Genomic DNA, 22,609 nt, shown 5'->3' with positions numbered 1-22,609 from the left:
CAGATAATCTTTTAAGTACTGAGGATGAACATTTTGAAGTGTTTAATAGCACTAACATTGCTAATTTCACACCTGAAAGTTAAATCTTGGTTTAATCTGGTTTGGGTTAGCATCATGCTTGTTAAAAGAAAGCGCTGGGGCTGGGGATATAGTTGGTGGAAAACATGTGGGCCTGAGTTCGAACCCAGTAAACCATGGGAAAATGCTAGGCACAATGGAACCTTTTTGAAATCCCAGCACTGGGGAGGGAGACGAGATCTCCAGGACCTGGGGGCCAGTCAGACCAAGCTACTTGTAAATGCCAGGTCAGTGAGAGACCCTTTCTCAAAAGAGGGTGGGTAGCATTCCTGAGAATGACACCTCAGGTCATCCTGTAGTTTCTACACACGCACACTCGCATGAACGTGCATGCACTCATTTTTAAAAAATGAAATTTAGGCCGGGCGGTGGTGGTGTATGCCTTTAATCCCAGCACTCGGGAGGCAGAGGCAGGTGAATCTCTGTGAGTTCGAAGCCAGCCTGGTCTACAAGAGCTAGTTCCAGGATAGGAACCAAAAGCCAAAAGCTATGGAGAAACCCTGTCTCAAAAAAAAAAAAAAAAAAAAGAAAGAAAGAAAGAAACAAATTTAGGTACTGGAAAGGGAGATGGTTCAACAGTTAAGAACACTGGTTGCTCTTCCAGAGGACTGGGTTTGATCACCGGCACCCACATGCAACAGTTCACAACCACTGGGAATTGCAGCTTCCAGGCCATCCAATGTCTTCTTCTCCTGGAGGCTCATGCACACATGCACACACACACACACACACATACATGCACGCACAAACAAAAAATCTTTAAAGAAAAAAACAATCGGACACTAGGCATGATGTCACCTTACTGTATCCCAAAACTGAGGGATTGGAGCAGGATGATCAGGGGTTTGAGGTCAATTTGTCATAAACCGTGAGACCATGCTCAAGTCACTGGTCAATCAATTCAGCTGACTTAGCTAGAACGGGAGGAATAGCTCTATGACACCTTAGCCTACCTAGCATGTATCCAAAAAAAATCCATGACAATAAAATCTTTATAAAATTGTCAGTTCTGCAATCCATCATTTTGCTACTTTCCAAAATCTGGTTCATCTACAAACGTCTAGACTCTGCCACTTGCTGAGCTCTGAATGCAGGAGGCACAGCTGAGGGGAAAAAGGAGTCTCCTCCCCAGATACTGAGCTCCTAACCCTGATGCCATCAAGCCTGACCTGTGGATCGCTTCCGGGTGCTCATAGTCACATTTTAGCTGAAACTTATTCTGGCAAATAGCAAAATGGATGGATTTCTGATCTCTCAGTACCTGAATATTTTGTAAACTTGTAAAAGATTTTATGGTGCTGGGAATCAAATCAAGGTTCTCATATATCCCAGACAGAGCTTTATAGCTGCAGAGTAGTCTGTGATAATCTAGACTCTCCATTACCGGGCACAAGCTGAAGTGTGTCCAGCATCCGGGAATGCACTCACGGCGTGCTTCTCACCTCCCCACCTTCACCTTTGTGCACCACCTGTCTCTTTTGGGGGGAAGGAGGGAGACAGGGTCTCATTGTACAGCCCTGGCTGGCCTGGAACTATAGAAAGCAGGCTTGTCACAAGTTTACAGCAATCCCTCTGCCTCTGGAACTCGCCACCACACCAAGCCTTTTATCTTACTTTGTAATGTAATTTTCTCTGGTCACTTATATTCCTCTCTGGCATTTCTACGTCAGCAATTTCAGACATCTCTGCCTTCATTTTTCAATCACTACTCACAAATATGAAAACCAACTTTCTTGTGATGGGCAGAATGGAGAAGGAATAATTTGTGCAGACTGCATTGGTTTCTGAATGACTGATTTTAATGGTGAAACGACTGATTCATTTGAAAAAGTAAAACATAAATAGTCTTCCATTTTACACTTCATAATGATGATTATTTAAACAGCCCAAAACATCCCGTTCCATCAATTCTACACATGAACTATTAAAACAGCCTCTTCCAACCCAAATCACGTGAAGAGGAAATAAATTCACCTCAATGAACCCTACTAGATGAGTGAGCAAGCACATGTTTAGATATAACAGTGTTCCCAGTTTTCAAGGTAAACAAGTTTGTTTTCTGTTTTTTAACCTCAAAAGAACTTAAGGCCTATAAGAACTTCAGGCCTATAAAATAAAGAATCTTTTAAAATTAACTTACTTTTAGCAAATGACATATGAATCTTGATCGACTTAACTAGATTTTATTTGGGAATGTGATTATTAAAAGTTTTCTATAAAAGACCTTAATGATTGCATTAAAGTAGTGTTCACTAACATACGAAATGACTTAATAAGGCGAACTGGCATTGGCTCTCCTGGAATGTCTTACGGCGTCATTTCCAAGTTTCCTTTGTAGTTCTTCAAATTATTGATCCCCAATGTATGAATTTCTTTTGCTTTAAGTCATATTGGAAAATTTAAAAACAAAATTCATTGAGTGCCAATAAACAGACACCGCAGGAGCCCTGCATGGACATTGGGACACCGCAACATCAGACAGAGCTCAGCAGGCACGGTGCTAGGACGTGAGGTATCACGAGGTGTGGAGACTTCACAGCATTAATGCGGGGTTCGGGAACCCTAGTCTTACTCCTACAGTGGGAAAAAAGGAGACCCTCAAACTTGCCATTTAACTCTGAACTAAATGCAGCTGCACTACGCTACTGAGTGTTTAGATGAATAACTCAAAATACCTGATTCTCAAAAAATACTTGTAATTTTTTAAAAAATGTTATTTCCAGTTTTGCAAAGTTCTGGAGTTCATCCGAGACAAAGCAAGTGGGGCTGTATGTGTCAAGGGCTGGCGACTTCAGGTCAGGGTTGGTGCGGGGTCACCGGACCACTCACTGCTCTTACCTTGAGTTTTCAAAACAGAAAAAACTGCTTAAGGCACAGCTACAGCTGTTTACACAAATTTTATGTCACCAGGTATCCCTGATTTGAGATCGAAAAGATGTCCTGCCTCATAGGTAAAGAAGCCTTTCCCGGTAAAGAGGGATTCGACAAAGCCTGGGTACAAACTAAAGAAAGAAACAGGAACCAGCATCGAGGACACCCACCACCCACCACTGCGTTACCACCGCTGGCGCTGCAGTTTCGCAGCAAACGTGTTTCTATTGGTCCAACACAAAACCCGGCTTATCTACCGATCCCTGCCTTTTCTGATGACAAGAGCTGCCATTAAAAGAAAAATCTATTCTAGCTTTGAGGCAGAAAACATACTTTCTCAGTTGAATGCCTTAAAGTTGTCTGGTATGATTTTTCTCACGGATTATTAAAGTGGACTACATTGTAGAAATAAAAGTACGCGGTGTTGATTCCTGTTTAAAACCTAACATGAACGACAAGGCACGTCATCAGAATGCCGGCCAAACAGTTTAGATTTAGCTAAATGATATTAAGATAGGGGAGAAAACAAAACTGCATTTGAGGTGAGAGTCAGAACCACAGAAACCTAGATGATCACTTGAGCTTATCCTGCCGCTTCATGGGCACACACCCAGCTGGCTCCTAGAATCTTCTAATAACTAAAACGAAAACAGAAATATTCATGCTGAGCATATTTTAAACCCCCTGAGACACACAGAGGCACCACCCCACAGAGTCACAGCATGAAGGACAAGGAAAACTTAAGAGTAGAACTGAATGTCCATTCCAAAAATTGTACAAGGTAAACCACATCTTTGTGATTGGTTGCTGCTACAAACTTATTCATGTCAAGAAAATTACCGTGTTTAAAATTCTCAAGAGAATTTTGGCACAAATGGAATCTCCTTTGGATCAAGTACCTGGTTTCTTTGATTAGTTGGGGAGGCTGATTCTGTCTTTGGCCTCTTTCCCAATGACCTGAGTCCCCTCTGTCCATAAAATCTTCCCCAGCCTCCATCTGTCCTCCCTCTTTCCTCGTTTTGACTCCAGAACACTGAATGTGTCATCCTCTCTTGTACCTGTACTCTACACAATCCATGCAGCTTCTCTAACACGGACTTAAAAGCCATCATGTCAAAGAGGACTCCAAATGAGGCAAAGGAAGTGGATGAGGGTTACGCTTTGTGCATCCCTACTCTCCCCAGGACTCCTGACAACAGCAGTTAGTGTTCTAAGGTCTCCAGGGCTTTATGCCTCAGATGCTCATCCAAACATTGGATGGCAAAGGGGTCAACATCAATGTCAAACTTATTGGCGAAAAAGTGGTGTTTGCGAAGCATCCAGCTCAAGTCACCAGCTCCGAAAATGCACACGGAGCGCACATGGACTCCGCTGCACGGTGGGTAAGGAGCGCCTTTGGAAACATCACCTTCAAAGTACTGCCACTTGACAAACCTAGCGACAGCATTCATGTCGGACAAGTCATACTTATGGCTCGAGGGGAGAGAACCAGGGACTTCAGGGATCCTTTGGATGGTGGCCCAGAGGTACTCATCTGGGCTATACGTGTCCTGTGCCCACTCCATGAACTTTTGGATGTCCCCATTTTCTAGCACATAGCCTACATATTCCCTACTGACCACAAAGTAGGCGCTGCCTGAGAAAAGAGGAGTGGTGAGGGGCGGCTGGGCTTTGGCCACCCCAGTGTTCGTCAGCTTCCCGTCGACAATGGTGTGTCGTCTCTTCCACCTTTCCTCCTTGTTTGGAGGCATCTTCTCGGTTTCCAGGTTGTTTTCGCCCAGGAATGACTTGAGTTTCCTGACCATTTCCAGGTTGGTTTTAATAGGGAAGTCCATACCGCAGAGGTTGATCAAGTACTTCCAGTTTGCACTCATGCCGTACAGGTCCCTCATGCAGTTGAGGTCAGCCTGAACCCGACTCCAGGACGCGTAAATGACGCTCTCCAGCTGGCTGGCCACAAAGACGTTCTTCAAGCAGGACGCAATGCCCGTCACCGCAGCTAAAAAAGGCTCCTCTGCTTTTTTGTCCACGTGAATGCAATAGAAATTCTGAGGCATATAGATGGCCCTCAGGAGCCTCTCAAGCATTTCAATCTTGTGATGAACCACTATGGAGTACGCGATGGGAAAGTCTGCCTCCTCTTTACTAAGGGGCTCTACGATATATTTGCGCATCCTGATGAAAGAGGCACAGTCATGGGTCATGTTTATATAGTCATACGGTGTCCACCGCGTGCGCTTCCTGAATTTCACTGTTAGTAACTCAAGCTTCGCCTTCTGGATTTCATCTGGGTCACTCTGTAAAACTTTGGTGCAGTTAATGTTGCTATTAGCATCATCTCCAGCAAGCTCCAAGTGTCTGATGCTAACAAATTCAGGCTTCTGATGAATTCTTAGGACAGAGAAGGTGACTAAAGAGAGGAAGAGCGCCACGAAGTAGTATTTTGCAGGATAAGACAAAAGTCTCCTCCGAAACAAGTTTCTCAGCATTTCAAACGGCAGTCAGAGACTTCCCTTTGAGATGGGGCAATCCTCTAGGCCTTGGCTGCCTAGAATGGTATTTCCTCCAGTTTCCCTCTGTTGTGGCCAGATGAGTTGCCAGTTTATCGGTAGGACAAGATGGCACTAGACAGGACAGTGCTGAAAAAGAGCGAAAGACATAGTAAGTGGGACTGCTTACAGAATCCTCAAGCTCAAAACGTTCTCCTGTGCTACGAGGCCAGCTGCTTCAAACAAAACAAGACTGACTTAGAGACTAGAGATTGCTCCAAAAAGACCCATTGTTCTCATATTAATGCAGGATGCTGGGATTAAAAAATAAATCAAACCAAACCTAATTCAGGATGTCCTAAAATATCCTACAATAAACAGTGGAGGCTCCATGTGGTGGCACAAGTCTTTAACCTCAGCACTCAGGAGGCAGAGGCAAGCCGGGTTTGCGTAGTGGGTTCCAGGACAGCCGTGGCTAAAGCGAGACTGTCTCAGAAAAATGGAGTCTGACCTTCAGGTCTATAGAAGTACAAGAACACAGCGGAAGAGCGTGGCTGTAATTACTCAACTGTTCACACGCCAGGAGTGCCACTACCTTGCCAGTTCTAAAACTGACACCTCTATCTTAATATCAGCACTGAGCTCCTCCTGACAGACACCAGCAGCTCTGGGCAGCCAGGAGACGTGCAAGCGCCGGGTCCATTCTGCCTTTTGCTGATTGAGGGCTGTGACGCATTTAGAGATAAGTATAAAAACAATTGTGAAGTTTCTGGAAGCGAGACGATGTGAGCCAAGTGGACTGGAGAGGCTCAGCTGAACTACAGCCAGACTGGTGGCTGTTGGGTGGACCCCCTATGTGCAGCTCCTCAGCGATAATATGTTCAATAAACAATACAGCTTTGCGTCTCCTACTCTGGCTAGAAACCTTTAGGGAAGCAATGTTTGGGCTGGGAGTGTCGTTCAGTTGGTAGAACGCTTGCTTAGCATGCGAGAAACTCCAGTTTCAGTGCCCAGCACCACATATTATCAGGCAGATAGCATATCCGTAACCCCAACATGCAGGTAGAGGCAGAAGGATCAGAAGTTCAAGATTATCCCTGAACACAGAATAAATTTGAGGCTATGTGTCTCAAAATTAGAACCCCCCCCCCACTTCTATAGATTACCTAAATTCAAATGCCAAGAACCTAACCAATTTTTAGTATATAAAGTGCTTGTAAACATTCAAATATTGCGTGCGTGCGTGTGTGCGTGTGTGTGTGTGTGTATAGGCACACACACTTGGGGGCGGGGTGAGTATGTACATGCCTGTATACGTGATAGCTATTGATTCTCAGTTGTTGTTTTTTGTTTTTAGTTTTTCGAGACAGGGTTTCTCTGTAGCTTTGGAGAATGTCCTGGCACTAGCTCTTGTAGACCAGGCTGGCCTCGAACTCACAGAGATCCACCTGCCTCTGCCTCCCGAGTACTGGGATTAAAGGCGTGCGCCACCACCGCCCGGCCTTTCTCAGTAGTTCTTTGCCATGTTTTTCTGCAACAGGGTGTCTCACTGGCTTGTAGATCACCAAGGATGTTAGGCTGGCTAGCCACTGAGTCCCGGGCACCTGACTTTATCCACCTCTTCAGCGCTGAGACAGCAACCTATGAAACCACACCAACTTTGTTTTTTTGGGATTGGATTTAGGTTCTTAGGTTAGGCTTATAAAGCAAGTTCTCGCCTGATGGAGCTAACTCCCCGGCCTTTTTAAATTTTTTGTAAGATTTTATTTTTAGTTATGTTTTTATGAGGGCAGCATGCCCACATGAGTGCAGGTACCCACACAGACCAAAGAGTCCCTGAGCTGGGGTTAATACACGCGGTTATGAGACACCCAATGTGGGTGTTGGGAACCAAACATGGGTCCTTTGCAAAAGCCGCAAGTGTTCTTAAGCACCGAGCCATCTCTCCAGCCCCGGTGTTTTTATTTTGTTTTGTTTTTTTAAGAACAATTCTGTAAGTTTTTTATGAAAGTCTTTAATCCCAGCACCCAGGAGCCAGTGGTAATTGGATGTGTGTGAGTTCCAGGCCAACCAAAGATACCAGAACAAACCCCCACAAACAAGAAGAATAGTTTTGTGACATGGCAGTTGGTATGGAACCAATAGTCCTATTATCCACACCAGATCTGAAACAATTTTGGGGTGTGTGTGTGTGTGTGTGTGTGTGTGTGTAGGACAGAGTGTTTCTGTTGTTGTTTGTAGTCCAGGTTGGTCTTGAACTACTGATGAGCCCCTGTAGCTTCAGCTTCCCAGTACTTTCTGGGACTGTAGGGCATGGACAGGACTACCATGCCAGGCTTGAAGTACATTTTTGACACTAGAATAAACGATGGTACTCTAACATAGTTCATTAGGAAGTAATTTGTTAATGCTAATAAGACAAAGTGAGAAATAACCAACAGGATGGCATTAAGGAGAACATTCAGACTTTTTACCATTTAGAATCCCAGGAAGTCTGGACTCGTCGGGGACCTGATTCCTGGTGACATCCTGCACTCGCTCAGAGCTGCCCTGCTGCCAAGTTTCTGTCACCGATGACATGTCCCAGCAGGCTTTCAAACAGTCTGTAAAATGGAAGGGGAAGGGAGTGAAGGGGTGCTGAAGGTGTGTTTGTAGTATGCACACCCCAGAAAGCAACCATTCCAGTATGTTTACCCTCAAACCGGGCCCTACTAAGGTCTCTAATCTTCTTTTGCTAATACTATGTTTGTGATTTTGGTTAAACTTGGTTCCTCTCCCCTCCCCCACTTTGAGCCTCAAACCAAGGATCTAGGACAGGTTAATCTTTCTAAAAGAACCTCCAACAGCACTCCTGAAACGAGTGCTAGGGAACACTTCAACAGTCTAATCTAATTGGAGACTCCCTGTGTTCACTGACATATCAACAACAACCTCACAGTTAAGTAAGCGGCTCACTGCATTTTCCTTCAATCACTGAAACTTAAGATCTCTACCACTAACTGATCAACAACAGGGGCTTGAGAGATGGCTCAGCGGTTAAGAATGTTTGCTGTTCTTCTAGGACTTGAATTCTGTTCCCAGCACCCATGTCAGGTGGCTCAAAACCACCTGTGACTTCAGGCAACCTACTTACAACAACACATAATATACATAATTAAAAATAAAATTACCCTTCAAGTAATCCTTTCCCCGTTTTAGTTTAGGGAACAAGTTCTATCTTCTATCCCGTCATTAGCAAGGCTAACTGAATAGCAGCTTCCCTTTTTTCTTTCTTTTTCTCCTTCTGAGGCAAGATCTCACTGTGTAGCCAAGGCCTTCTGTGACTCTGTAATTCTCCAACCTCAGTTTCTGCAATTACAGACCTGATTAGAGGCCTGAGTGGCTTCCCACAATAATACAGTCTCTTAAAACAACAGCAACGACAACAAGTCGTGGCAGGACAGGGCTGAAGGCCTGAGTTCCAGAGTCAACATCATATCGCAAGATGTCCAGATACAGCAACCAACATTTCCAAGGCATACAAAGAAATCAAAAATCTGTCCCATAAATAGAGGAAAAGTGGTCAATTCTATCCCCAAAGAAGGCCAGGCACTGGCCTTAACACACTAAATAACCACTAGACATCTATTCAAACAACTTAAGAATTAAGCAAAACAATAAGATAGCTAGCCAAATTGAGAATGGCAGTAAAAAGAATTCAGTGTTTTAAAAACAGACCCAAAAAAATCTAGAGTAGATGCCTTATAACCACTAAATCAGTGGTTCTCAACCTTCCTAATGCTGCGACCCATTAATACAGATTCTCAGGTTGTGGTGACCCCAACCATAAAGTTATTTTCACTGCTACTTCCTAACTGTAATTTTACTACTGTTATGAATCATAACGAAAATACCTGTGCTTTCTCATGGCGACTCTTGGGAATGGGTTGTTTGACACCCCCACCCTACCCCCCCCCAGAGAGTTGCTACCCGCAAGCTGAGAATCACTACGCTAAACGAAACTGACACATTACAGCGCTTGAATGACTAGAGGTCCAAAAGCAGGACCGAGCTGACATAAGAAAGACCCAGGGAGGCAGAAGAAGAGCTCAGTGGCAGTATTCAGTCCGAGGAACAAAAAGGAAACAGTATGGACACTGGCAGAGTCTCTGAGACCTGGGAGACAACACAAAAGCATCTGGACAGATGGGCAAGGGGAGCCCTCGACGAAGAGAACAAAGGACGGGTGCAGGGTTGTTTCATAGTGGCTCAAGAGCTTTCCAAGCTAGCTTTCTGCAAATTCAACTCTGTATTCAAACAACTCAAATAGGTTCGTGAATACAAAACTGTACGGCCAGACAGCTGGGCAGTTGCTTCCACAACGAAACGTGGAGTAACAATTCAGCCAGCAATCTCATTCCTGGTACTGCACGAGTGAGCTGCAAAAGCTTGCAAATGAACTTCAGCTTCATGCAAAATTGCCAATGTTAGCGCAAGAAAACAATTAAAAAAATAGAAAGTAAAACAAACAAACAAATTGCCTAAATTTGGACATATTCAAGATGTAGATCCTTCAATAAGTAGATACATAAACATAGTGTGGTACAGCCATAACTGAGAGCAATGAGTTCACATCTCAGCGACTTTAGTAAAGATGAAACAGGCGCAGTCAAGCCATAAAGAACTGGAGATGTAGTTTTACAAAACATACAAAACACAGGATTAGGGCTGGAGAGATGGCTCAGTGGTTAAGAGTATTGCCTGCTCTTCCAAAGGTCTTGAGTTCCCAGCAACCACATGGTGGCTCACAACCATCTGTAATGAGGTCTGGTGCCCTCTTCTGGCCAGCAGGCATACACACAGACAGAATATTGCATACATAATAAATAAATATTTAAAAAAAAACAAAAAAAACCCACAGGATTAATTTCCAAAGTGTGGGGGCTTTATGCAGGAAGCCTATACAGTTTATATAGGGGTAGGCTTGTTCCTCAGTGTGCTCAGTTAAATAAGGTCATGGAGATTACCGTGATGGCAAGGAGCACTTCTGGACAATGGTAAGCTTTGTTGTACCCTACAAGCCTCGCTCAGGGCTAACACTTCAACATGAACGGTACAAGAAGCTTTCTCAGCATGACAAAGGAGCCGGTTGGAAAAGACCACAACTGTGTCGTCCCGAGCACAAGATGTTCTCACAAGGACAAAACCGTAGCGAGAGTAATATGATCAATATTTGCCAGAGGTGTGGAAGATGGGAGGCAGGATGAGTAAGCAGGGCCCTCTTGTTAGAGAACAGGGAAATTACTCTGTGTGACTGTGGTTAAGGGACAGTATGTATCCCTCGGAATGGTCAGGAGTTAGTTTCTGAGCGCCAGGGTGCAGTTCGTCCATACAGCACTTGCCTGGCACACGCGAGGAAAAGGGTGCCGGGAGTCAGTTACAACGAACACACCATGCACGGGGTGGGAGAGTTCAGTGGTTTAGAGCACTTACTGCCCTTCCAGAGAAACAGGGTTTGGGTCTCAGCGCCCGTGGCAGGCAGCCACAGCCACCTGGAACTATAACTAAAAAGGATATGGCACCCTTTTTCTGTCTTCCACAAGGACCCCTCTGCATGCACACTCATTTAAAAAAATACTAACACAAGATTTCAAAATGGGAAATAGTGCGTAGTATGGAACCTATTTTTCTCTGCAAATTTTCTGTAACCCTAAAACTACTCCATAGATATCTATGAAAACGAATTGTACACTCTGGTCCACTGAACTCCAACGAACACAAATTCAAAAACTGCCAGGTATGGTGGTCAGTGCCTTTAATACCAGTCTTCTTAGGACAGAGGCAAAGGGGTCTGGGCTACACAGAGAGACTGGGCCTCAAAAACAAGACAAAATAAAATAAGGAAACCGACAAAGACTGTCATCAAATGATCAGTAAAAAAAAACATTGAGAAATTACGACTGTCCCAGAAAATGTCCATTTATGCTAACAGAATGTAAATAATAATGAATTTATGCTAATGTAATGCTACTAATAAAGGGGGTCATTTGGCTGACGTAGAAGGATGTTAGAGAGTAAGTAACTAAACCCACATGAGTTAAGACAACACAGTGGTGGTGGTACACACACAGGCAAGCATACAGACTGTGAATGTATGTTGTCTGTGATACACAGCCATCTGACTTGAAGGATAATAGAACAAACTAATGATGCCTTTGACTCTGTACATTTATTATCATGGTAAATAGTGATAGCAATTCATTACAACTTTTCACTAATCTTCCTAATCTCAACAAATAGAATGCTCTCTTAAAGTAGGGAGCCAAGAAAACGAGACATCATAGAGAAAGGGATTTCCATGAAGAACAGAAATTTGAGGGAAATATATATATATGAATGCTATGCTAACAGCTTAATAAAGCTTACATACTGGAACAAAATGATTCCCCAGTGAAACCTGAAAACAGAGGTTGTGAGCATGTGACTCAAACAGAAGACTAAACTCTCAAAACAGACTCTTGGTTTTCTCTGCCAGTAGTAAGGAGAGTTGGTAAAGGAACGGGGACAAGAGAAGTAAGATGTGCCTCAAGGACAGTATGATCACTCTCTGCTGCACATCACAAAATAAATAATCACCCAGGCCAAGGCGAGAGGCTTCTGGGTACTCAATGGAGTGGGAAGGAAGGAAGACACAGGTGACCTTGGGTAAAGAAAAAGGAGTTGGCCAAGAACAACTTTGCAGAGAGGAAGGAGGACAAGTAAAGAGAAGGCCCTAGAGTCCTAGCCCACAACAGAGACAGAGTGAGCTGTTTACACTGGGAGATCTTCCAAAGGTTCAGGGATTGGTGCACAAACTCCTTTCAAAGAAGGTTTGGAAGCTGTTTACAAAACAGTTGGGTCTCCACCTCAAGCCTGGCTAAGACCAAGGTTTCCTCTCTGCAGAAGGGCTCCAGGAAAGTGTGCAATCCCCAATAGAACACAGAGGCCCAAGGCAAACAGAACTGTGAGGTCCACTACAGCTCACTTGTTTTCCCTATCAGCTCTGGGAATGTCTGGTCAGTGCAAGAAAGTTTATTTACTAGGGAATCTAGACTAGGAGAAAACAAGACTTAAATATCCTTTTTTATGAGTATTTCTTAGGTGTCCAAAGGAAACGGTCTCTATCTAAGAAGAAGAAAACTACCATTAAGATTCTCAGAGAAGGGCTGGAGAGATGGCTCAGAGGTTAAGAGCATTGCCTGCTCTTCCAAAGGTCCTGAGTTCAATTCCCGGCAACCACATGGTGGCTCACAACCATCTGTAATGGGGTCTAGTGCCCTCTTCTGGCCTGCAGGCATACACACAGACAGAATATTGTATACATAATAAATAAATAAATAAATAAATATTTAAAAAAAAAGATTCTCAGAGAAACATGGTGTCTTCAAAATAAATACATACATACATGATGGGGCCAGTGAGATGGCACAGGGTAAAGGCAAGAATCAGACAGAAAAAGTCAAGCTGGGATAAGGATGCACGCCAGGGCAGGACTGTTTCTATGGGAGATGCATGCAAGGTCTCCAAACCACTGACTGTCAGACCAGCTTCAGCTTAAAATACACAAGAAACAGGAGAAGACAGCTGATGTGGAAAATGAGGGCATGTCAAAACCATAATATGATAGACCCAGGACACATTGGTGGATGTCAAAATAAAACAGATTCTGAGATAGCACTCATATTCACCCCCAAACCAAACACTAACTAGTGTCAAGTTCACATGCAGAAAGACCACTGACTGAACAAAGAGAGACGTGGGAAGAGGGAGTGTTTAAAGAGATGAACTGTGTGGCTCAGGCTATACCTTCCTTATGACAGGGGGCACCAACATATCTGCTCCATTAGGAGGGAGGTTGACTGTGGATAAGAGACTATCCAGGAGCATCTGCATAGTGCAGAGAAGAGAAAGACGGACTGACCACGGCCAGGGCTAGAGAAGTGGAAGAGAGCAGTGGAGACAGAAAAAGCTAGAGCCTGGGGCACGGGGGTTGGGGTCTAGAGATAGAGAACAGACAGAGAGCAGGGGGGGGACCCTGTGGATTATAAAAAGCAGCTGGGGAGAGGGGATGGAGAAGTCATTTCACAAGTTCCTGAAGAATGTCGGCTTTTATCTAACCACCAGAAATCCTTTTATAGTCCAGTTTAAGCTCTTTTCTAGACATATGAAGGGCATGAAACCTAACAATTACATTTCTAATAATGAAGAAAGAAAGAAAGAAAGAAAGAAAGAGGGAGAGAAGAAAATATGGTGTCCCACAATTATAATCCCAGCATTTAGGAGGCAGACAGGAGGATGAGTTCAAGTACTAGGTCAGTCTAGCCTATATAACAAAACAACAGAAGAAGCGTGGCATGGTGGATTAAACCTTTAATCCCAGAACACAGGAGGCAGAAACTGGTAGATCTCTTGGACTTCAAGGCCAGCTTAGTCTACTTAGTGAGTTCCGGGACAGCCAGTGTTACATAGTGAGACCCTGTCTTTTTTCTTTTTTCTTTTTTTTTGGATTTTCGAGATAGGGTTTCTCCGTAGCTTTTTGGTTCCTGTCCTGGAACTAGCTCTTGTAGACCAGGCTGGCCTTGAACTCACAGAGATCCGCCTGCCTCTGCCTCTGTTCATCGAATTATACATTGTTACATTAAAACTCTATCTAGCCAGATGGTGGTGGTACCATGCCTTTAAGCCCAGCACTCAGGAGGCAGAAGCAGGTGGTGAGTTCAAGGTCAGTCTGGTCTACTGAATGGAGTTCCAGGACGTCCAGGGATACACAGAGATACCCTGCCTGGAAAAACCAAAAACTCAAACAAAAAACTCCATCTGCTATTCCCCCTTTCCTTTTTATTTTACAGGGCTCACAATAGAAACCAGGGCCTCCAGCATGTTAGGCAAACACTCTACCAGATTCATACACTGATGTTGCAATACTATTTTTAAAGCACTGGAAATATTCCTTAAAAACGACACATGCGTATATACGCAAAATACATGCACACACACACCTATCCAACCATATAGGCATACAGAGCAGGGCCCACACCCCACAGCAAAGGAAGCAGGGTCTAACTCTGTTCAGTTAGCATCTCATTCCAGGGATAATAATAATCTTGTGCTCCAGCTCTCTCAGGGACTGCTGTGACAGCCAAATATCAACTCCTGTGTCTAATACCAAGTCCTGCAAGTGTCTCAGGATTGTGACGTCAGTGAGAAAGTCCAAAGTACCACCAGGAGAAGGCCAAGAGATTAGGAATACGGGGCGGAGGGTAAGAACTGGATACATGGGTGGGGTTCCTCTTTTTTGCTATCTGCACCTTTGCAGCCCCTCTTCCTCTGGGCGTGCCCGGCCTCTGACCTTCCCTATTCTTCTTTATCTACCCACAGTACCGTAGTCTGTCACTCACTAAAGTTTGCTTAAATTCTGGGTCTCCCACTGAAAGAGAATCTAACCACAAGGAAAGCTCTTGACATGTATCTACTGCTCTCAGAATTCATCTGGATTTTTCTGAGGCTCCTTCAAAGAAGCAACAGGGACCTTTTACAAGCGGCATTGCATTGCAATTTTGGTGCCCCTGTGGAAGGAGTATTTTGAATATTACAACCCAAGTCACATTACCTGGTGAAGGAAAAGGAGAATCAAAGCCACCTCTCCTTCCCTCAGACCTGGCAACCTGGTGCCGGGCACGGAAGATGGCTCAAAGTTTGCTGAATGAGTGAGACCTCCAATCACAGCCCATGTTCCTCTGCTGGGCGTGCAACATCTATCCTCTCATCCTTTGCCTGCTGGGCAAGAGCTGCATTCAGTTCCCTGTCCTGGCAAGAAGCAGATATTTCTAAATATATACTGCTTGAAGACCAAATGATAAGCCACTTTTTAAAGTATATTGTTGTAAAGACCCACATGAAAATCTCCAAAGTTAGAACAATCGATGCCTGATCTGGAGCCTTTCGAGATGAGCCCTTAAGTGTAGGATTCAGATAGGGGGACACTTAGGGCACAGTGCCTGCTGGAGGCTTCGATAAAGCCAGGCAAAGCTTCATTTCCAAACAGCAAGTCTGCCAGGCAGCAGGTCACATGTGACACAAAATAAAGGCATCTTCACAGAAAGTCACACAGACATCTTCTTGGCAGATTACTGCAAAACGCATGCCAACCCCCCCAAAAGGGGGCGATGGGGCGCCCATCCCTAACTGGGAGGGTAATATAAACAGCAGCATTGCTTTTGGAATGCTTAGTAGTTTGCAAGAACTCTCCCAGTGATTTACCTGTGTTAGCACACAGATATTCGCTCTTCAGCAGAACCGCACGCAGAAGTAACACCTTTTAAGATGGGGAAACTGAGTCAAAAAGAGGTTACGTGGCTTAACGTCACACAGCTAGAGAAGCCAAAGAGCTAGGCTTAAACTCATACCACCTGGTCCTCATGTTTATGCTAGATGGTCTACTGAGAAAAAGACAGGCTGGGTGATCAGGGTGCTCAACGTAAGAGAGAGGCGACGGAAATCCCAGGGTTACAACAGAGAGCACAGGGACAGCCGTGTAGGAGTCTAGGAAGAAATCAGTCTCAAGGGCAGCAAGGGAAGTTCCAGACAGTTCTTTAAGGAGACAAAATGGAGGAAACCCCCGTGGGAGACAGTGTGACTGACCGTTATGGCAGAGTGGGCGTTAAATGAGTAAAATGTACATTGAGCACACCAAAAATAAGAAACCAAGATTAATTTGGCTGGCTATAGTGGCGTCACGCCTGTAATCTCAATACTCTGGAGGCAGAGGCAGGCAATCTTTGTGAGTTCTGGGGGCCAGTCTGGGCTACACACCAAGTTCCATGAACTGAGATCTCATCTCATAAAGAAGTAAAATGAAAAAGAAAGAATATTAATTTAGGAAGACAAACCAGAAGAGAAATCATGGCGTGTCAATGCTCGGCCTTTCCACACACAAGCTCTGGCTTCCGGTGGAACAATTACCAGAATGCGTCTGTCTTTAAAGCATTTCAGAACAAGAAGCACCGCCAGGCCAGGCACCCTTTCACTCCAGCTTCCTTAGACACCGGGCACCCTCCCAGAAGCTCTATGATGCACAGTTTCTCAATAGAGTGGCTGTAGCCACAAGGATGACAATGCAATTTACAAAACATCCGCCACACGCTGCCCTAACCTTTCCCTTCCTGCTGGCTCATTTCTTAAAACAAACAAACAAACAAACAAACAAACAAAAACCAGGGAAGGGTTTCAGAGACAATGACTTCTGTTTTGATGTGATGAGCTTACATTGCTATTTTCACGTAAAGAATATTTAAAGAGCCGGGCGGTGGTGGCGCACGCCTGTAATCCCAGCACTTGGGAGGCAGAGACAGGAGGATCTCTGTGAGTTCGAGGCCAGCCTGGTGTACCAAGGGAGTTCCAGGACAGGCTCCAAAGCCTACAGAGAAACCCTGTCTCGAAAAAAAAAAAGAATATTTAAATATTCTGGAGTAGCAGATGGTTGTAAGCCAATTGATATGAGCATTGGGAAGTGAACTTGGATCCTCTGGAAGAGCAGCCAGTGCTCTTAACCACTGAGCTCTCTCTCCAGCACCCTGGCTGTGATTTCTAACGGCTTAAGTATTAATATCAAAAGGTTCTACTGCAACAGAACCCTTCAGACTTTAGAGCCAAAGAGTTGGATCTTGTTCAGTCTGTACTGAAACTGACATTAGGGCCTGGAGAGGTAGGTGGCTCAGCGCTTGGGAACACTTGTTGCTCTTGCAGAAGACAAAAGTTCAATTCCCGCCGGGCGGTGGTGGCGCGCGCCTTTAATCCCAGCACTTGGGAGGCAGAGGCAGGCGGATCTCTGTGAGTTTGAGACCAGCCTGGTCTATAGAGCTAGTTCCAGGACAGGCTCCAAAGCCACAGAGAAACCCTGTCTCAAAAAAAAAAAAAAAAAAGTTCAATTCCCCAAACCCCCATGACAGCCCAGAACTAGCTGTCACTTCAATTGGGAGGACTCAACACCCTCTTCTGGCCTCTATAGGCACCAGGCACCCACGTGACACACATATATGTGGGCACTCATATACATAAAATAGAAAATCATCTTGTACTGATCAATTGTTCATCTTTACTTGCTCTATCAACATTAGGACTACATGAAGCTGGGCACAGTGGTATAGATCTTTATAATCCCGGCACTTGGGAGGTAGAGACAAGAGGACCAAGAGTTCAAGGCCAGCCTAGCTTACCTAAGATCCTGTCTCAGAAAAACAGAAGCAGACCAAATAGCAGGGGAAAGAAGAAGAAAAGAAAAAGGCGGGGGAGGGAGAAAGAAGAAACGTGGGCCAATGAGATGGCTCAGCAGGTGAAAGGGCTTGCTGTACGAGCCTGATGACCCCAGTTCAATACCCAGATCCCCAGGAGGTGACTCTAAGCTGTCCTCTGACCTCCACAAGCCACATGGGCACCTGTCCCCACAGACGTCCAGCGCACATAAAGACATACATTCCCTCGAAAACCAAGGAAGCCCACAGCTGCATTGAAGTACCCAAAAGACATCCCATTCGAAGCTAGAAAAAGAAATGATAAACACAATGATGTTCTGTCAACAGAGTAGAATAGTATCCAGCCTTGAAGGAAAATGGAATCCCGACACGCACCGTAACATCGATGTCCCTGAAGGCACGATGCTAACCGAAGTACACAGGCACAAACGGGCAGATTCCTTAAATTCCAGTTACACAAGGTACTAGAGCAGCCAAATTCAGCACAGTATAGCTGCATATGTGTGTCTACCTATCACCTGTCTGTCTGTCTGCCTGCCTACCTCTCTGCAGCCACCTTACTCATGCCGAGCACTATCCACACTCATCTACACCCAGCCAGCCCGAAGCACGTTACTCAAGTGTCTTTTTAAACGACTTCCACCGACGCTGAAGGGAAATACGAGCTGAGTACAGGTAAGTAGAAGGCCAGGTCACTCCAAGGCGAAAAGGACAGATGTACTTCCACGGTGTAAAAGTTTAGAGATGGGCTGGCATTGTAGCTCAATTATACAGTGCGTGCCTAGCATGGACAAGACGCTGGGTTCAATTCCAATCACCCATAGAAAAAGAGAAGTTCTGATTTGTCAAGAACAAAGTTCAGAGTCATTGTCTCCCAGGCTGCTCTGCTTCCTCAGCTAAGCTGGTTTAGTGTTACCCCTCAAGGTGCTGAAGTGTAACAGGAGAAGCCCTACGGGCTCAGACACCCACAGGGCTGGTTCAGGGGTGATCTCTGACAGGCCCAACAGAATCATGTCCACTCACATACACACAGAAGACAGTTTTCAAAAGGAACCTTCAACCTCGTTATGATCACAGGTCAAAAAAAAAAAAAAAAAAAGTCAAGGAACTCCCTGGCCACTTCCAGGTGACAGCCTGTGTGAGCCTTGCAGGCACCGCTCTTTTCTGAACGCCAGGGTGTTGTCTGAGAAGAGCACAGTTTGATGCAGACAAAAGTTTAGGCTGGGAAGTTACTTCCAGGTCACCTTGTCCACTGCAGGTTCTTTTCAGCGAGACAGAAAGATAGCCAGTAGCAGCTGTCAGCGGAGATTTCTGGTGCTTTTCACTCTGAAGTGGAAACTGAGCCAGACGAAACTTCAGCCCATCCTGTTTGCCACATGACAGACTCAAGGCTCTGAACAGACCCCATGAATTCTCCCACCACCCCAATTCTTCCCTAGTCCCAGAAATCCAAACATGGTTTGCGTTTCAGAGGCTGCCCCCAAGTTTTCTAACTTTGGCTTGGTAGATGAGATTATTGACATATTTTCATTCCAAATGATGAGGCCCAAGGCTGTCTATTAGCAATGGCAGGTGCTCTTTGCCTGCTTGCCCCTAGCATGTTCAAAACCCCAGAACATCCTCCACATGGTCTCTCCCATGAATCACGTGAACGCTGCATCTTTGAAGCTCATCCTTCACTATTAGAAGTCACTGGGCCAAAAGAGGGGAAGACAAACAGAAACGGATATAAATTAACGATGCCACCTCCCCCCCTTTTTTTTCTTTTTTTTGGGGGTAGTTTTGAGACAGTGTTTCTCTGTAGCTTTGGAGCCTTCCTCGAACTTGCTTCTGTAGGCTGGCTTCGAACTCTCGGAGATCTGTCTGTCTCTGCCTCTTGAGCTCTGGGATTAAAGGCGTGCCACCACCACCACCCGGCTATGATGCCACTTAACAGACAGTAGAAGTCCCTTAACCCCTCTGAATACTGGATTTCTTCATCGAAAAATGGAGGTCATGGGGCTGAGCGAGGCATGCTTAACATGAGACCAACCCACAGACCCTCCAAATACCTATCTCAGTGTTGACTGGGGAACCAGTAACCCGAAGTGCTGCTCAGACAACTGGGGACTTCAGTGTCATGGTGTTGGCTAATCTACACTGTGTGCTCTGGGGAGCTCCTGCAGGCCAGTGTCCAGCCTTGGACTCCTTTCCCATCTCCAGATACTCATCCTGTACTCTGTACCTAGTTCAAGCTTACTCAGTTAGTAAAGACTGAAAAAAAAACCCAACAAAAAAAAAAACCCCAACATTCAAACATACCCACCCCTTCCCAAAAATGTAGGACAGCTTCTTAGATGCTTTTCTGTTAAATGAATCCACCTTCAGACAAGGAAGGAGTTTGGTACTCAGACGGTCCAAGTTACAGTGGGTCAGGGAGCAGGGTATGAATTCAAAGCGCCCACTGTTGGCTTCTACAGAAAGAGCATTTATAAAGAAACCCCAAACCACAGGCTCCCTGTTGGATAGAGTTCTCATCCTGTTTGGGGCTTATCCCAGTGGCTCTGAACTTTGGTTAGAAAGAGCTGGATTTGGTGAGAGGTGCCCAGTTCCTGGGTGCTAGCTGGTCCTGGCAGATTCACAATGGCCAGGGCTGGGAAGGCGGATGGTGTATGTCTCAGGCCTACTGGGCAATGTGTCAGAAATGGGGAGGGTGGTGGAAGTTTAAATAGAATCACCCACTTCTCCCATGGAAAAGCTTTCTCTGATTGGGTGTGCACCTGAGACCTGATGCAGCTGTGTCTAGGACTATGGGTTTGTCTGTCGTCACCCCTTCTCCCCTGTGAGACAGGGTTTCTCTGTGTAGCCCCCAGAACTCCTCTGTAGACTAGGCTGGCCTTGAACTCAGAGAGCCTCTCCTCTGGAGTGCTGGGATTAAAGGTGGGAAGTACCACCTTTAAGGTTACATTAATAGAGGTCTTCATTTTTTTTTTTTTTTTTTTTTACCTGAGTACAAAAGCTTTATTCAACAGCGATGAGTGATAGCACAAAAACAAATAATAAAGTCTCTTTAAACATTTATTTTTGTCAGAAGAGCTGACAATATTCTATTGAGAGTTTGGTTTATTGTTTTACTAAGCATTTCCCCCTTGAAAAACCCACTCAAAACATCTTGTTCCTTGAGGTAAAGAACTTTAAAAAAAAATCCTGATTTTTTTTTAAAGAAAAAAATTATTAAATTCCTTTAGCTTGATAAATAGAAATAATCTTTTCTTGTTCTATACTGATGAACATATATGCATTTTATACAGCATTGCTTATTGGCCGGCCGCAGGTGAGAATCGCCCACACCACGCTGTCCCATCACAGACGGGCAGGGCCAACAGTGCCACGTTCAGACAGGCTTTAAAAGAATGGTTAGCAATACTCTTCCGGCAAAACAACCAAGGTTTTGGAATGGCAAAAGCAAAAGAAGTTTAGGCATCAAAGCAGCTCCAGGAGGAATCAGTCTGAGTCTTCGTCGTCGAGGTAGTCCTCGGCGTTGCTTGACGTTCGTACCCCATCTGTTCCCTGCTTCTTTTTCAGGAGTGAGGCACAGGCAGCATTGGTGGCCATGTCCAAGGCCAGCTTCTTCTCATTGTTTCTCAAGTCTGTCCTTGCACCTTTTGCCAGTAGCAACTGGACAATGTCTGCATAACCCTTCCAGGCAGCCGCGTGCAGAGCTGTGTCTCCCAGCTTGTTCTGCTGGTTCAGCTCCACATTCGGCTGAGTAAACAGAACCTCCACTATGTCTTTGTGGCCCCCGTGGCAGGCCCAGTACAGGGCTGTGCTTCCAGCTTTGTCCAGGCCGTTCACACCCACTCGGTTGTCCAAGCACTCCCTCAACCAGCTCACGTTGCCTCTTTTTGCAGCCTCGTGCAATGGATTGTCAATGGATTCTGCCTGCTCAGCCACATAGTTGCTTGGGATCAGTCCTGTTCTGCCTTTGCATGTCCCTTTCCACCAGCTGGTATCACTCATGTCAGTGATGTAGATAATATCACCTTCTTCAAAGTACAGTTCATCTGGAGTCCTGGGTTCAAACGTATACAGTGCTCTGAAGACTTTAACTTGCCCTGGTTTGACCGGTTTGGGAGGTGGCTTGGACATGGTGCTACGCGGAGCTGCCAGGCTCTGCCGCGGGAGCCCCACACGCAGACGGGAACTGGGCGCCAAGCCTGCGCTGGCCGCGGCCGCTCGGGACCCGCGCGCAGCCGATGCGGGACCTAGAGGTCTTCATTTAACTCCCATCACCACCCTCCAAGTAGCTACTTTTGTTCTCATGGAATAGGTATTGTAAAAGGAAACTAAGGCCTCAACTGCTTTAGTAAGGTCATCTCTGGTCCAGAGCAGTCAGTGATGAGGAAGGGCGGACACCCTAGGGACAGAGAGTCCAGAACACAGGCTTTATTTATAGCCAAGAACCACACAGCAGACAGTCTGTCCCCTGGGCCTTGACCACCCTCCCATCCCCCCAGTCTTCTTACAGGTTGAATATCACAAACCCTCCTATGACGTCCGTGAGCCTGAAGGCCTCAGGGAGCTCTCCATGACCTGGACTCCACTGCGTGACCACACGCTTCAAAATCCACCCGGAAAGTCACCCACCACGTCCACTTGATTTGAGCTAGCTTTAGATACAGTTGTTAAGTTTAAAATCATCTCCAAAGCCAAGCATATCTCAACGTAGTGACATCAAAAAAGGTTTCTGAGAAGTTATATTTAGTGATTTTGTATTCCAGTATGACCATTAAAATTTTTTTGCAAGTAAATTTATCAAATGGATACAATGAGGAGAAGGTGGGAAGCATACAGCCAAAATTACTGGGGTTTTTTTCCCTTTTAAAGGAAGTGGGGTGTATAATTTTTATGCTTGAATTTTAA

General features: G+C 45.2%; 2 protein-coding genes across 4 annotated transcripts in view; both read right to left on the bottom strand.

The window, feature by feature from the left end:
• Positions 1-1,859: 1,859 nt before the first annotated feature.
• Positions 1,860-22,609, bottom strand: part of Gcnt1 (glucosaminyl (N-acetyl) transferase 1) — a 32,828-nt gene continuing 12,078 nt past the window's right edge. The window contains exons 1-3 of one of the 3 annotated variants that reach the window (XM_041661161.1): positions 15,067-15,202; positions 7,913-8,041; positions 1,860-5,588 (exon numbers count right to left, since the gene is read on the bottom strand). In XM_041661161.1, the coding sequence (XP_041517095.1) occupies positions 4,152-5,438 (1,287 nt within the window). In that variant the 5' untranslated portion in view covers positions 5,439-5,588; positions 7,913-8,041; positions 15,067-15,202 and the 3' untranslated portion in view covers positions 1,860-4,151. Of the gene's footprint in view, positions 5,589-7,912; positions 8,042-8,608; positions 8,857-15,066; positions 15,203-22,609 lie in introns of those variants that run through there. The other 2 variants (XM_041661160.1, XM_041661159.1) reach the window with 2 other exon arrangements.
• LOC121454002 (osteoclast-stimulating factor 1) lies at positions 20,676-21,985 on the bottom strand. The gene has a single exon (XM_041661162.1). The coding sequence runs from the start codon at positions 21,833-21,835 to the stop codon at positions 21,191-21,193; it is 645 nt and encodes a 214-aa protein (XP_041517096.1). The 5' UTR covers positions 21,836-21,985; the 3' UTR covers positions 20,676-21,190.

This window comes from Microtus oregoni, unplaced genomic scaffold, assembly GCF_018167655.1.
Source record: "Microtus oregoni isolate MIOR12 unplaced genomic scaffold, Mior012 000012F_ref0000307, whole genome shotgun sequence".
In the NCBI taxonomy this organism is placed as follows: domain Eukaryota; kingdom Metazoa; phylum Chordata; class Mammalia; order Rodentia; family Cricetidae; genus Microtus; species Microtus oregoni.
This window is presented reverse-complemented; position numbering and strand designations above follow the sequence as displayed.

What these genes read in the sequence shown, in the direction of transcription:
- LOC121454002 (XM_041661162.1), bottom strand. Translation starts at nt 21,835, where the DNA reads ATGTCCAAGCCACCTCCCAAACCGGTCAAACCAGGGCAAGTTAAAGTC.